The 15,289-nt window shown below is 54.3% G+C and overlaps 1 protein-coding gene across 4 annotated transcripts in view; it reads right to left on the minus strand.

The window, feature by feature from the left end:
* The window catches only part of ATP13A3 (ATPase 13A3), a 46,987-nt gene that overhangs the window by 10,866 nt on the left and 20,832 nt on the right, over positions 1-15,289 (minus strand). For all 4 annotated transcript variants that reach the window (XM_083739172.1, XM_083739170.1, XM_083739171.1 and 1 more), the window contains exons 12-26: positions 14,541-14,698; positions 13,066-13,254; positions 10,955-11,016; positions 9,621-9,771; positions 8,115-8,231; positions 7,588-7,605; positions 7,328-7,481; positions 7,110-7,230; positions 5,869-5,993; positions 5,117-5,295; positions 4,067-4,189; positions 2,615-2,694; positions 990-1,032; positions 779-888; positions 259-355 (exon numbers count right to left, since the gene is read on the minus strand). In XM_083739172.1, the coding sequence (XP_083595298.1) occupies positions 259-355; positions 779-888; positions 990-1,032; positions 2,615-2,694; positions 4,067-4,189; positions 5,117-5,295; positions 5,869-5,993; positions 7,110-7,230; positions 7,328-7,481; positions 7,588-7,605; positions 8,115-8,231; positions 9,621-9,771; positions 10,955-11,016; positions 13,066-13,254; positions 14,541-14,698 (1,727 nt within the window). The remainder of the gene's footprint in view (positions 1-258; positions 356-778; positions 889-989; positions 1,033-2,614; positions 2,695-4,066; positions 4,190-5,116; positions 5,296-5,868; positions 5,994-7,109; positions 7,231-7,327; positions 7,482-7,587; positions 7,606-8,114; positions 8,232-9,620; positions 9,772-10,954; positions 11,017-13,065; positions 13,255-14,540; positions 14,699-15,289) is intronic.

Below are 15,289 nucleotides of genomic sequence, written 5' to 3' on the forward strand. Positions count from 1 at the left end.
TGAAATGGAGATGAGAGAGAAGCAAAGAATGCCACAGACTTTGCACAAGGGATGAGCCATTGCGGGGGAAAGATGGCTGTGAAACTCTCCCTCCTCTTCCTCACCTGTTCAGGGCCTATCAGGTGAGAGTGGAGGAAGGAGGGGGTAGGAGCTCGTGCCTCAGAGCCAATCAGAGGGAGAGGAGAAGAGATTCACAGACAAACTCAATGTTGCGAAGCCCCTCCGTGGGGGGACGGGGACGGGGACTCAAATACTCACAGAATACAGCAGGGTGACACTGACGTACTGGATAATACTGTACAAAGCCATGAATTTGAACACACAGAAGGAGGTTATTAAAGCAGCCCGACCTTCCCTGTGAAGACAAAGAAATCCACATGGCAAAATCCAGGCGAGTCAAGAACTGCATACCTGAGGCCAGGTAAGAGCTTAGGAAGAACTTCCTGGTGGGCAGGGGAATGGACTCCCTGGAAAGGCGGGACTCTCCTTCGCCGGAGGTTTCTAAACAGGAGCCGGGTGCCCACCTGTCAGGGATCCTGCAGCCGCAATGATATTCTTCTTAAACTCGACACAGGACCCCCAGTGGGGCTTGATCACCCGTGGCCATTCTGTGCTGAGCTTCGGTTGCTGCTGCCGCCCTTCACCCTGACCTGGCATTCTTCCCCAAAGGGAAAGGACTTCCTCCACCAGGCCCTCCTCTTGGCGGCACCCCCACCTCTCAGGGAGGGGGGCAGCTGTGCCCAGGTGGGACCTGAAAGACCCTCCAAGCGGCCCTTACCTGATCAGGCTTGGCACGCAGGAGATGCTGGGCGTCCGGGAGGTGAAGGGAGACGCCACAGAGGCCTCCAGCTCCGAAAGGGAAATGCCACCGTGCGCCCTCTTCAGTGCCTGCCCAGTCGCAAACGGAGCAGAAAGGAAAGGGTTAATTCTCCCGGTGCAGCGAATGAGCCGCGGATGAGAATTGCATGGAAACGGAAGAGGCTACTCACCCCGCAGTCGTTTGCTCCATCGCCACACATGCCCACGTAGTAACTGCAAGAGCAGAGAGAGGGAGAGCATGAGAAGGCAAGAGGAATCTGCTGCACCAGCCCAAGGCAGCCCACCCCTCCTCACAAGGGCCTCAATGGGAAACCCGCAAGCTGGAGCCCAGAACAAGAGCAACTGGTAGCCCTCTCCATGACTCTGCCTCATCCTCTGGTGGGAAGGAGTTCCATAGTTTCACCATGCGTTGTGTGAAGAAGCAAGGGAGAGCCAGGACCCTGCAGCGCCTGCTTCTGCTGCCTGGCGTCTGGGCATCTGGGCTGAGGGCCAGGGCCTGGGAATCCTGAGCTGCAGCAAAGATGGTGCCAGGGCATTACTCTCAGTGGGAAGAAATCACCACTGTTGGCTGTGATGAAGAAGCAGGGCTGCCTGGCATCGTTGGGTGAGGGGCAGCCGGGCAGCCAGAGATGGTCAGGAGGAAGAGCGCTGGTGCCCCATGGAGAGAGAGAGAGAGAGAGAGAGAGAGAGAGAGAGAGAGAGAGGCCTCCACGCTGCTCCAGGCTCCCACAAAGCCAGGCAAGGGGGCACGGCTGCTTGGCACAGCCACTGCCGGAGGGACAAGCCTTCTCTGCAACACAGGCCGGGACGCAAGGCCCTCAGACCCCCCCTTCACAGCAAGGAGCCTTTACAGCGTTGGAGGGGGCCAAAAAGTATAACATGGCATTGAGAAAGTGGACAGAGACGAGTTTTCTCCTTCTGTCCAATGAAGCCAAATGCTGGAGGATTCAGAACACGGCACAGACTTAAACTAAGGAACTCACTTCCCCCCGGAGGCAGCGATGGCTGCCAATCTCGATGGCATCTGGAGACATCTGGGTGGCTCTGAGAGAAGAGGACGCTGGACTGGCTGGGCCATCAGCCTCATCCTGGAGGCTCTCACTACGCTCTCAAGGAGCTGGGCTGAATGTGGCTTCTGACATCAGTTCCACAGCAAGTTCCAGTTCACAAAAATGTCATCTTACACTTTGGGTAATGCCTCATTCAGTAGGAAACTGAAACTTGGAAGCGTTTTCCCCCAGAGGCCTGGGCTGCTGTGCCCGTCAGAGGGCGCCAGAGAGCTCTGCATGGCAGCAAGCACCACGTGCTGGTGGTGGGCAAGATGTTTTGCCTGACCCTCCTGACTCCAGAAAGACCCCCCGGCCCTCTTCTTCGCATTGCACTTGTCCAGGGGAGAGCAGATCCAGCTTGGCTCCCCCCGCCCCCCAGAGGCAGGACACAACAACTCAGGGGGCAGGCACTGTGGGGAAGGGCAGGGGCAGATTCTTAAAAAGTGGCCCTTTGGTGCCAAGAGGACTGGCCAGCCGGCCCCCAAGCAGGCTGAAGCTTGATCCCCGACTGGGAAGAGGTAAGGGGTGTGGCCTGGGCTGACCTCTGGAGACTGGCTCCTGGCTCCCTGGCCCAGAGGGCAGGGGCAATACCCCAAACTCGGCGCGTGGTTTCTCCCTGCAGGGCAACCCTCACCTTTAAACCGGAGAACTGCGGCTTCGGCGTTTTAAGAAGCTTTGGGGCCGCCTGAAGAGTCGGGTCAAAGCAGCAGCAAGAGCAGCAGCGTCAAAATTAGAGGGGTACTTACTCTACGTTTTGCAAAGCCTCCACCAGCTGGGTTTTCTGGTCCGGTGCCATGCGGGCAAACACTGTGCCATGCAACACAAGCTGAAAAACAGGAGAGGGGGGCTCTCAGCAACATAATTAAAATGGGGGGGGGGGCAGAGATGAAGCATTTCAAGGGCAGGGACACATTTCACACTCTGGGAAACTCCTGCAATGCACACCCCTGGTGCCTCCAAAGGAGATCGCTGGGGAAAGTGCAGAGAAGGAGAACCAAAACTATTCCAGGGAGGAAAGACTAAGGCATTTCCGTTTAGGGAAAGAGAGTCTCTGTGGGGTGTAGAGGCTGGAGGGTCAGGCTAGGACCTGGGAGATCAGGGTTCAAATCCCCCCTCAGCCATGAAGCTCACTGGGCCACCTTGGGGACCAGCCACTGCCTCTCAACCTAGCCCACCTCACAGGGTTGTTGTATTAATTTTTGTTTGGGGGGAGGAAGGACATGTGCCATATAAATAATAAAATAGTGATTACTATTTCTGAAGGCAGTCCTGTATAGGGAAGTTTTTTATGTTTGATGTTTTATTGTGTTTTTAATATTTTGTTGGGAGCCTCCCAGAGTGGGCAGCATATAAATAGTAAAATTATTATTATTATTTCTTTCATTTCTACCCCACCCGTTTTCCAAGGAGCTCAAGGTGGGACAGAAAGAAATGAATGAATGAGGCTGGTCAATGCAACGGGGCTGGCAGGAGACTCAGGGGGGAGAAGAGGAATTTCCTACATGCAAAATGCACCATGGACTTGCAGTTCTTGCTGCCACAGGCCAGCTGGCGGCTTAGTTGCGTGGCTTTTTAAAGAGTGAGACAAACTGGGGGTGGGAGGTGGCTATCAGTGGCTACTGGTCAACACGGCTGTTCAGTGGCAAGCCACACAGGAGGCCTGGCAAGTGTGTTGTTGTGATGCAACCGCTTCGCCTGGAAGCTTCCTGAAGGTTTCTAGAATAGGGGGCACATGGTGGAGACATGGGAACTTCAGTTTTTTATGCAGAAGCGTTAGCTTATTCTTAGCAGCTCCCAAACTTAAACTTTGCCTTTTAGTTAGGAAACATGAACTTGGTTAGCATTCAGCTCTGGTTACACAGCCAAGACGGCTGTCAGAGCAATACTGAGGTTCATGCGACGCTGCAATGGGCAGAAACAGCAGAACAGAGCTCTCAAAAGCTCCTGCTCATCCTGGGAGGAAACAGAATATTAAATGTTCTTCTGCAAAAGTCAGCATCTCATCTGTTTTTTTTCTATTTGAGACGTCAGATAAGTGGGGGGAGCAGGGGAAATGCCCCTCTGGTTGTCTGTGCACCACGACAGAGTGAAATAGGAAGTTAGAAGAGACGTTTCATGATCCCCCTCCCGCTCATCTCCCAGCGATGGGAGTTTTGCCCCTGACTCTGGCCACCCCGAGAGCTGCTCCAGATACAGACCTTTGGGACGAGGTCCTGGAAATGCTCCTGGATGACAGCAAAGGACTTTCCGTTCATCGCAAAGTGGTACTTGGTCACGTGGGGGTCCTCGAGTCTCTCGGGGGGCAATTTGATGGGGATATCCTGCGACAAAACAGCAACGGTCATCAGCTAGCAGGCTCACCTGAGAAACGGCTGCCAATTTCCTCTGGCAAACAGTTAAGCAATGCTACGAGGAACAGCTTTCGACAAGGAAAAGCGGCAAGGGCCGAGGGCCGCCTTAAAAGAGGCCTTCCACCTTCGTCCTCCAGGCAGGAGGGAATGTCTCTTCGGAGTGGCCCCGGTGTGGAAAGCACTGCCCGCCTCCCTTCCAAGGAGTCAAACCAGTGCCTTCCCCACTCAGGATGCGCTCCATGCGGGACATCCTTTGTGCTGGAGCCGGAAGCTGCCGTCCGTGCTGAATGCTGCAGAACCATTGCTGTCAGGAGGGAGGCCCTGTCTGCAGAGAACCCCGGGGCTCAGAGGTCTGCCCTGGCTGCCCATTTGCTACTGGGCCAAGTTCACAGCATTACGATTAGCACAGAAGGCCCTTCACAACTTGGGACCAGTTCACCTATGAGATGGCCTGACCCCACATGCGCCCCCTCGAGCGGCCTGACCCACAGACCTGGCAGCTCTACCGGGGCACCTTAGACTGAGTTTGCACTTGCAAGAAACCGATCATTTAGTCTGGCAGCTCCTACACTTTGGACCTCCTCAGGCAGACGCCTTCACTGGACTAAAAACATCCTTGCTTAGGCAAGCCTAGCCAGATATACTTAGAAAGCTGATCACATTTTCATCTTGTTTTAACTTTTTGTACATTTTAAAGTACTGCTGCATTTTTTCTTGATCTTTTGGTCTGTTTGTTTTTTGTAAACTTCTTTGAGTTCTTTTTACAATCATGCTGTGTTTAAATGTTGTGGAATAAATGAATGAATAAATAACGCTGGGCTGCAAACAAGCACAGTATGGGTTGGGTGGGGGAGAGAACAGCACACCCCCCCATGACCGACAGAGCTCTGCCGTTACCTCTGAGTTAATGGCTGGTGGGGAATCGGTGCCTTTGGCGAGGGCATCTGCGTAATGCCAGTTGATCCTGGCGGTCTGGCCGTCCTTGGGGGGCAGGGCTTCAGCAATGATCACCTTTTCTTGAGGTAGAATCATCCCACAGTCCCTGGCCACAGAGATGGCCGTCAGCATGTTGTCACCTGCGGAGAAAAAGCACAGCATGATTCGCTGGGCCTCGGTTTCCCCTCCTGGCCAGCCCTTCCTTGCCCTTCTCATTCTTCGCGCTCTGCCATCCCCCCCCCCCCCCGCCTTCTGGATAAGCTGTTTCCTCGTTTCCGTTTGCAATCTCGAAGGATCACAAAATTGCAAAGCTGAAAGGGACCTGGGGGTCATCTATCCCAACCCGCCGCAATTCAGGTATCACAGGAAAGGAACCGCTGACAGGTGGCCGTCCAACCTCTGCTCTTCAGAAGGTTGCTCCATTCACCTCAGTGTAACACCTCTCTCTGGACTACACAGCCCTGCTCAGCGGCTGCCCAAGGACCGCTCTCCACCCCTCCTACTTCTGCCTTTGTAGACAGAAGAAGATGGGGATGCTTGGGGAGGGGGGCGGAGGGGCTCTGAGTCTGGCTAGGGGAGGGGGCCACCCAGGGAGCTCAGCTGCAGGGGGCTGCACTGGAATAGAAACTCCAGCAGCAGCAGCAGCAACAACAACAAGAACAACACAGAGGCCCTGGCAGCCCGAAATGGCTTCATAAGAGCAGCTCACCAACCTGTCACCATGACTGTGCGGATATTGGCTTTGTGCAGAACTTCAAGCACAGCTGGGGTTTCTTGCTTGAGCTTATTCTGCATGACAATTAAACCCAGGAAATCCATGTTGCCCTCAATGGCATCGCTGCAGCAAAACGGCGGGGGGGGGGGGAGAGAAAGGGGGGGTGCAGACAAACACCATTAGGAAAACTACAGTTCCCCCCAGGACCTGATGCACTGCAAGGAAGAAGTCACTCCAGGGACACTTTGCAAAGGGCCAACACATTATTCATGGCAGCAAAATCCTGCGCAGCCCACAAACAGCTCCAAAGGCTCCGTCCAAACTGGGTGAAAAGGCAGTAAAACTGCACTTGTTACTACTACTACTACTACTATTATTATTATTAATAATAATTAATTATTTTTTACATGCATCTCATTGTGATCTACAAGCATATCATAAAAGTTAAAAATAAAAAGGCAATTTAAAAAGTAGTATTACCACCCTAAAGACTCAGAAACAATACAAAAGTGGCAGAGACCTTTTCATGAGCTAGACAAGGTGGACAGAACAAACATGTCTCCCGTTGTTTCTGAAGAGGGTTCCACAGACCAGGGGCAGGTGCATCGGAAAGCCTCCCTCCCAGCTACTGCAAAGTGGGACTCTGCCACATTAGGCCTTTCAAGGACAGACCTTCCCCCATGGGACCCGATGGCTGAGGGAAAAGGAGGTCCCTTAAAGAACCTGCGCAGGGACTTGCGTCCTAAATCCCAAAACCTTGAACTTGGCCTAGAAGCGGATGGGCCGGGGGTGTGAATCCCACAAGCAGGGCGTTATGCAAAGCAGTGCTGCCCGCCAATGCCTGAGGCCGAGCCTTGTGGTGGCTCTTGAGAAAGGCAACACCACGGGCCGCAGGCTCAAGAAAAAGGCACAAATCACTCAAGACTAGCTTAGGCATCTTTCAAAAACTGAATTAACTGGACAAATTGGTGGGAAACAGCTCTGTTGGTGGCTTTTTGGTTAAAAGCGAAATCTCAGGGATCAGAGGCTGCCCACGAGGTGCTTGGGAAGGTGTAAAGGGGAAGAAGAGCCAGGCCTGGAGGGACCAGGGCCAAGAGCCCAAAGGAAGAGTGTTTGAAGAGGCCGCCTGTGACCCACCACAGGGCTGGGGAGTCACCCGGCTTCAAATGGGCACCTGCCCCCGCTCACTCCCAACGCTCCTGCCAGGCGGGACTGCGTTGCTCTGGGATGACAACTTACCGGGCGACATTCTGGACTTTGTGCCAGGTCAGCTTGGATTCCAGCCTTCTGTGAGCAAGGGCAATGACACGGAAGCCCTGCCTGGTGTACTCCTCCAACACCCTCTCAAAATCCACCGGCACTGGAAGGGGATTGGAAGGAAAGGGATCAGAAGAAGCCCCTTTCAAGTGAAGGTTTGGGGGGGGAGGGAAGGAGGAAGGAGCCCTCTCTCCCTTTACCTGTCTCTTGCTTGCACAGTCCGGCAACCACCTCCGGAGCCCCTTTGGCGTAGGCATCCATCCTCTTCTGCCCAAGGGCTCTGGCCACCACACACATCCGTTGCAGAGCGGAGGAAAAGGGAAACTGCCGCACGATGCCAATCTCGTAACTGGCCTAACCGAGCGAGAGGAAGGGGGGAGTCAGGGCCTGCACAAGGGGGGAGAGGAAGGGAAGGGGGCAGAAAGGGAAGCGGGGGGGGGGAGGGAGAGAGAACACTCACCGAAAGTTCAAAGAGCTCCTGCAAAGGGGGTGGGAGGAGAGGGGACAGAAAAAATAAAATCATTACTATCTGCAATAATGATTATGATGTTAATAATAATAATAATAATAATAATAATAATAATAATACCCTGCCCATCTGGCTGGGTTTCCCAGCCACTCTGGGCGGCTTCCAACAAAACACTAAAATACAATAACCTATTAAACATTAAAGGGGACAACAGCTTTGCAGAAGAATGCGAAGGCAGCTCGGCTTCTCCAGCGTTGGACGCTCAAAACAGCTTCCTGTGAGCTGCCCAAATGCCCAACCAGCATTTCCCCCCCCCCCATCTTCCAAGCATCGGGTTCCTCTGAGAGACATCTATAGGGAAAGGCCCACCCCCTTGACAACGCCCCCCACAGCCTGACTGGTCAGCCGTGTGACAACAGACCACAGGTCTGCTGGGCGACTGCAGCTCCCTGGCCAAGGCAGGCCTCCGGCTCCAGGGAGGAGGGGGCAAGGTGGGGGCAGGCTCTGCGCAGAACTACCATTTCCTTGTCAGCTGCCGGTTTTGGGTCGGGAAGAAGCTGCTTGGGTGGCTGGACCACGGTGGGCATGATGCGGTTGTGGAGGGCGGTTTCCTCCTCCGTCGCTTCTTCAAGAATCTGAAGGAAGAAGAAGAAGAAGAGTTTGGATTTGATACCCCACCTTTCACTCCCTTTAAGGAGTCTCAAAGCGGCTCACATTCTCCTTTCCCTTCCTCCCCCACAACAAAGACTCTGGGAGGTGAGTGGGGCTGAGAGACTTCAGAGAAATGTGACTGGCCCAAGGTCACCCAGCAGCTGCAGGTGGAGGAGTGGGGAAGCGAACCCGGTTCCCCAGATTACGAGACTACCGCTCTTAACCACTACACCACACTGGCTCTGAAGGAAGGAAGCGCATGTGTGAGAGATGCCCTCTTCCAAGTGTGAGGAGCATAAGAGAGGAGCCCAGCCAGATCAGGCCCCCCAGGGGGGGACCCCCAACCGCCTCCCAGCCAGCATCCTGTTCTGGCCCAGCAGGTGCCTCTTTGGGAAACCTGCAAGCAGCAAGCCAAGCCCAAAAGCCTCTCTCTCTCTCCCTGCAGGGGTTTCCAGCATCCGGGATTCAAAAGCACCATGGAGGCAGAGCAGAGCCATCCTGGCTGGGAGCCAGCAATCCCCTTCCTCCGTGTCATGGTCCAATCCTCTCTCTTTTAAAGCCATCCCAAGTTGGTGGCATCACTCCCTCCGGTGGGAGGGAGTTCCACAGTCTAACTCTGTGCTGCGTGAAGAAAGTGTCGGCATGCAGAGGGTCACAAGGCCAGCTGGCTAGCCTTCCAGCCGTCCCGCTGCAAAGACCCATCTGCCTCTGCTCTGATGTAAATCAGCGCCCCGGGCTTCAAAGCCAGGGCACTCTATACCAGCAGAGCGAACTGCGCACGCAGAACAGGCGTGAGGCTTGTGGAAGCATACCACAACTACGGATTTATTCATCATAAATCAGGACAAAGAAACATGTCATCTCTCTCTTTGTCTTTGCAGCGAGACAGGGAAAAGCAAAAGCTATACACACAACGGAAGTTCCCAGCAAGCTGTGCTGCTATGTAAACAGACATGTGACATGCAACAGTTCCATGTCTGCAACTGAAGGTGGAATGGAATTTTCCATCAGAACGTCCCTTTCCTCTTGCCAGATGGAACAACCCACCACTTCCTCCCACTGTGTGCTGCTCGGCGGGTTCCTCTGACCCCCCCCCCCCAAGGTAGGTGTGGGAGCCCACTTCCTTAAGGTGAATCCCACCCTATGGCCTTTCAGGGGTGGAATCAATGGCTTGGGTGGCCCTGCTGCCTTGCAAAACTTCATGCATCCCAAGAAGTGGACCGCAAGGAGAACTGGCTGCATATTTATTCATTTTACCTACATCTTGCCCCTTAGCCACAGACATACACTGAAAACCCATGCCTCATTTGCACCTGCGGAGTCTGAAACCCCAAACCAAACTGCAGGCAAGAGGAGAACTACCAGCTTCTCACCCATCCAGTGGCTTCAAACATCTTCAAGTCAAGCGGATCTCCTGAAAGGACTCCATCGATTTTGGTCAGGGAGTGACAGGTTGCCATGCAGGCAATGAAAGGCGACTTGACGAGGCTCTCGCTGCAGGCGCTTTGCTCTGGCAAGAGGAAACTAGAAGCCGAAAAAGAAGATGATTAGGAAGACAGCGTCATTCACAAGCCAGGTGAGCTGGTTCTGGGAAGGTCCAATTCTCTCCCTAGGCCTCCAGACTAGACCGATAGAAAAGCCAAATTCCACTCAGCAAAAAAGCTGGACAAATTCTATCTGGAACCAACATTTGCAAGGGCACCAGCTGAACTTGAGACCACCAGAAGAGCCTGCAGGATCAGGCAAAGGAGGCCCACATTCTCTGGCATCCTGCTCTCACAGGGGCCAGGCAGAAGGATTTAAGCACAGGAGCAGCACCCTCCCCTCCTGCAGCTTCCAGCAACTGATAATGCAAGCATTAGAGAGGAGTTCAGTTGCCAAGATTTCTGGGGCCGCCACACCCTCAGTTCCACAGACTCATCTCCAGTGCCCCCTACCCTATAAAAAGCATGATTCCCACTAAGGAAGAGATGAACACCGTAAAATTTGTAGCAGTAACAATTAATTGCCCATTTATTCAAAATCCATCTAAAGCTATACAGTTCAATCAAGTCAACCAAACTGATGAACTTGATCTAGGGTTGCCAGCTTTTCAAGGTCTGAGAGTCATTTGCACCTCCAGCCGCTTAGCGCCCCCAGGGAATCCCACCCCAGGAGGTCCTGCCAGCCCCTATGGGCACCGCTGGTTTAGATACAAGGGGCCATGGGGTGGCAAGAGGAGGCCTTTTCTGCAGTGGCTCCCCACTTGTGAGATGCCCTCCCCAGGGAGGCTTGCCTGGAGTCTTCATTACATATCTAGGAGCAAGGTGAACATGTTTCTCTTCTCCCAGGCCTTGGGCTGGTTAAATAATCTATGGCTTTTTAATTGTGGGGTTTTTTGGCCGGGGGGGGGGGTGTTGCTTTTTTTGTTACTACATTACATATTCTGTGTATTCGTTTTGTTTTGTTTATGTTGCAAACTGCCTTGTTGCCTTGCAACTTCAAGGGAGGGCTGCAAGCCCCTCCGAACAGGGGCTCCCCTGGCATCCTCTGATGGGCAGCCCTGGCACCTGGCAGAGCAGAGCAGGACCAGCTGAGGAGCCTGGGAGAGGAACTGGGTGCTTGCCAAGAGGAGAGCGCACGGAGTCCCTTTTGGTTTGGCCAGATGACCCTATTTTAACAGTAAGAAAGCCCCCAAGGCGGACGACGCTCCATGGAAGCAGCTTACCGAGCATTTTCAACCCTCTGGATTCCCCAGAGATCCAGGCCGTCTTCGGTAAGGGTGCCCGTCTGTGGAGGAGAGAAGGAACACGTGAAAAGCAGAGCCAGAAATACTGAGCAAAGTCTTTGGCCACTGGCCTAAGCACAGGGAGCGCCGTCTCAAAATGCGTCTAGAGGCACAGGACTAACCCCAAGGGAGCAGGCCGACTGGAAACCAGAAGGGAGCCCCTGGCCCTGTGCGCTAACCTAGCGGGAGGCCAAAAGAGAAGGAAGAGGGGAGCTTCTGCAAATACTTCTTCACCTTCCTCACACCTCCATTTCAATTATTTTCGCACCCGCTGCAAGGCTGTGAAACTACTAGCCAGGACCCTCGGAGGGGAGGGAGCCAGACAGACGCCCCTCTGCCCCAGTCAAGTTTAGAGGGATCACATTCCATGCCCAGGAATCACCCTGTGCCAACAGCAGTGGCTGCATTTCCAAATGCTGGCCCTGTGCAACTACAGAAGGCCAAGAGCAGGACTGCGGCAAAGGTCTTGCCGCCTGGCACCGGTGGGCAGTGAATGTGTCAGCCTGGCAAGGCCTGCCCCTCCCTCCCACCCCTAAAGCAGCAGCGGGTGGAAGGGAGAGATTCTGCAGAGCAGAAGGGAAGGCTTTCCTTGACATCGCCGCACTCGCCCCAGGCAACCTGCCCAGCTCTAAGCCCCTCAGAGCACGCAAGTGCAATTCGTTAAAATTAATTAGCCTTGTGTAAGAAGAGCCAGAGGAATTCAAGCTCCCTGCAGGATTTGCTTTCCAAGGCCCGTTCCCCCCAGTGAACCCTCCCTCATCTCCTGCCCCTCGGCTCGCTTTGTTGTTTTTTCCTAAATCAAAGGAGGTCTGTGATCAGCTCTGGAGGAAAAACAATTTTAGAAACAAAAAGCAAGGCATTCAGAGATTAGAGGGCCTGGCTGCTCATGCTTTGTTTTGACCCTGCAGGGAAGGGGTGCAGGGCAGGATCACCGGGCCCTGGACAAAAACCAAAAAGTAAAAATAAAGCCATGCTTTTGTGGCTATAATAGCCTCAGAGGAGGAGTCATCAAAGAGTTTTACAAAAGCACCGAAAACCTTTCCCTCTAAGCTGTGCCACTTCAAACTCCGCTCTTCTTTCCCCCCAGCAAAAAGGAAGATGGCTCTGTGGTCTCTCCGTCCTCCTCCCACTCCGCCTGCGCGCTCAAGCGGAATGAAGGATTGGGCTTAAAGGGGAAGAGGAGGAAGCCAAACACCTGCAGGCCCCAGGGAAAGGGGAGGGCTGTTTCTGAGTGACTGCATACGTGGCAACCCCCCCAGAGGCAGGGGAAGGAGCGCTTGTGCTGCAGAGGGTCAGTCTAGATGGCCCTTGGGGTCCCTTCCCACGCTGCCATTCTACATGCAACAGCTATTCAGGCTCTTATTGGCTGTTTCTTCTGCTTAGGCTCCTCCCCTCCAGTCGCCTACAGCAGCCATCCCAGAGGAAGTCACGGGCCTGCAGGGCCTCTCCACCAGAGACCAGCAACTTCTCCTTCCTTCCTTCCTCCCTTTCCAACTGGGCACGGCAAGAGCCTTTCCCGCCCACCAGCAGCTTCACAGAACACCCACCTCAGCAAAGCCAGGCATCTACAGGCTGTGAGGGAATCTGGGCCCCGGCCAAAGTCATGCACGAAGGAATTCTTCACTGGGTGACGTCAGAATTCCCTGGCTACTTTCTGCACAAGCCTCCCAAAAAGTTATCAACCCTCTCCTGATGCTTATTAAAAGATTTTCACATCTGTTGGGCAACGAAGCTGAAGAAACCCTTCTAATCCCCGCCCAACACAAGTGCCTTCTCTCTGTGACTTGCTTCTTTGCAGGTATCTTACTGAATTAATCTCCTGCCCAGAACCTTCCCGAGGGGCACTAAGCAAGGAGAAAAACGCCAGGTTCAACATTTGCCCCTTCCTGGGTCTGGCCTCGGCTCAGGACAACACACCCGTCTGCGTTATTCCGCACAACTGAGCATCACGAGCCCCCCCCCCCCTTGAAGTCTGTGGCAGGAGGCTCTCAGAAGCCTCATCCTGAACTCAGCTCAGAATTTCTCAAGGGAAAATGGCAAAGGATCTGCACCTTGTCAAAGCACACGAGGTTCAGCTGGCCGCAAATGTTGATCCTCTGAGGGCTGATGCAGAATATGCCAATTTTCCTCAGCCGCCGTTGTGCGTAAACGATCCCCGCCGTCATGGCGGCAGGAAGAGCGGGCGGCACCGTGATGGTGATGATGTCCAGAGACTCGATGATGATGATGTCGGCCGAGACCTGCGGGAGGAGAGGAGGAAGATGAGTGAGAGCAGGAGCCAGCAGAGGGGGCCGGTCCACTGTCCCTCAGACCTTGTGGGGGGCCAGACTATATTTGGGGGGGGGGAGAATGAATTCCTATGCCCCACAAATAACCTAGAGAGGCATTTTAAATAAAAGGACACATTCTACGCATGTAAAAACACACTGATTCCCGGACCATCCGCAGGCTGGATTTAGAAGTCAATTGGGCCGGATCCGGCCCCCGGGCCTTAGTTTGCCTACCCACGAGTGAGAGGGTCACTCTCCGCTGGCTGCCCAGAGGCCAGGCTGGCTCCAGTTCAGCCAGCCCTCCAAACGCTTGCGCTGAGAGATTCCTGCCGCAGGTGCTGTGGGAACCACCCACCTCTTTCGCCAGAGGCATTTCCGAGAAAGGCTTTTGCCTTGCCTTTGGACACCTGCAGCACCGTTTCACCCAGGCAAGACCTTGTACCAGGGGAAGGAGGGGAACTGGGAGCTGGGATGGAGAGCATTCCTCTAAGCGTGGAATGTCCCAGAACCAGGCAGCTGCTGGCACAAAGCCGCCCCCCCCCCCCCCGCCACAGGTCCTGTGGAAGCACCATCTGCCGGAGCAGACAGGCAGCTATGCAAACCTGGGAGAAGGCTGTTTCCCATGCTCCTGAGATGCAGGTTTTGCAACAAGCATTGCACACACCAGAGACATCCGAGGGCCAGGGGCTGTAGCACTGCTTTCTGGTACAGTGGAACATTGGTTCTAGAACTGAATCCATTCTGGGAGTCCATTCACCTCCCGAAACCATTCAAAAAGCAAGGCATGACTTCTGATTGGCTGCAGGAGCTTCCTGCACTCAAGCGGAAGCTGCGTCAGACGTTCAGCTTCTGAAAAACGTTCACAAACCAGAACACTTCTGGGTTTGCAGCCTTTGGGAGCTGTTTTGTTTTTGTTCAGGAACCAAGGTACCACCGTATTTCAAAAGGAAGCCCTAGCAAAACTAACAACTGACAATCCATGCTGAACACAACCAACTGGGAACTATGTGAGTCGGCAATTTCCTCAGAGAGCTTTCCGGATTGGGTCAAGAAGACCACGCGGCAGGCAGGTGTGCTGCATATGGGACTGGGCAAGGGGAAAGAACAAGCCACGTCCCCAGGCAGCTTCACTTGGTGTTTGCTCAGATGCGGCTCTGCCTAGAGACCGTGAAGGAGGAGGGGGCTGAAGCAACCGGCCCCCCTCCCAGCCTGTGATGGATCTGGCAAGGAGACGAAAGGGGTGGGACTCCTCCTACCTGGTGGAGAATGCTGATGACAATGGTGTAGAGGAAGCCGACCCCTGCCACCCCCACCAGGCAGAGCAGGAACATGTAGGCATCTCGGTAGAGCTTGAAATCCGTTGGCTTTGGATACAGGATGGAGCGGACCAGCTGCCCTTTAGAAGTGCTGAAGCCTAGGAGGAAGCAGGGAGGCTTTCAAAGACGGGAGGGATCAGAAGCACAAACCTACAAGTCCCAAGAAAACCAAGGCAGCATTTTTTTATGACCGCCTCGAGGCCGGCTGGCCAGGCAGCAGAAGCCCACCTTTGAGGACAAGAAAGTCACTCAGAACCACAACAGAGCAGGAAGGGCTTCATCAATGGAGACATGCGGATCGTCCAAAGGTGAACCCTTCAGGTGAGGAGGTGAGGGAGGGAGAAAGCAAGTGCCCTCTGGAGAGATCAGGCCCAAGGCCGCAGCTCAGCGCCCCTGCTCTGCGTGCAAAGGTCCCAGCCTTGGCCCCAAATAGCACCTGCAGGTAGGGCTGGAAGAGACCTCCGAGTCTGAAGCCCTGGGGAGACCCTGCTGCCAGCTTCCATGGAGGAGAGGGCATGGGGTGGTCGGAGGCAGCGATGCTTCTGCCAACTGGTTGCAGGAGGGGACAGGCCTCTTAGGGTCAGATCCTGCTGGCCAGCGTGGGAACAGGATGCAGGACTAGATGGGCCACTGTTGGCCTGATCCAGCAGCACCTTCTTACGTTCAGGGCAGGCAGCCCTGAGCTCATG

This window comes from Podarcis gaigeae (genome assembly GCF_964106915.1).
Source record: "Podarcis gaigeae genome assembly, chromosome: 5".
NCBI lineage: Eukaryota > Metazoa > Chordata > Lepidosauria > Squamata > Lacertidae > Podarcis > Podarcis gaigeae.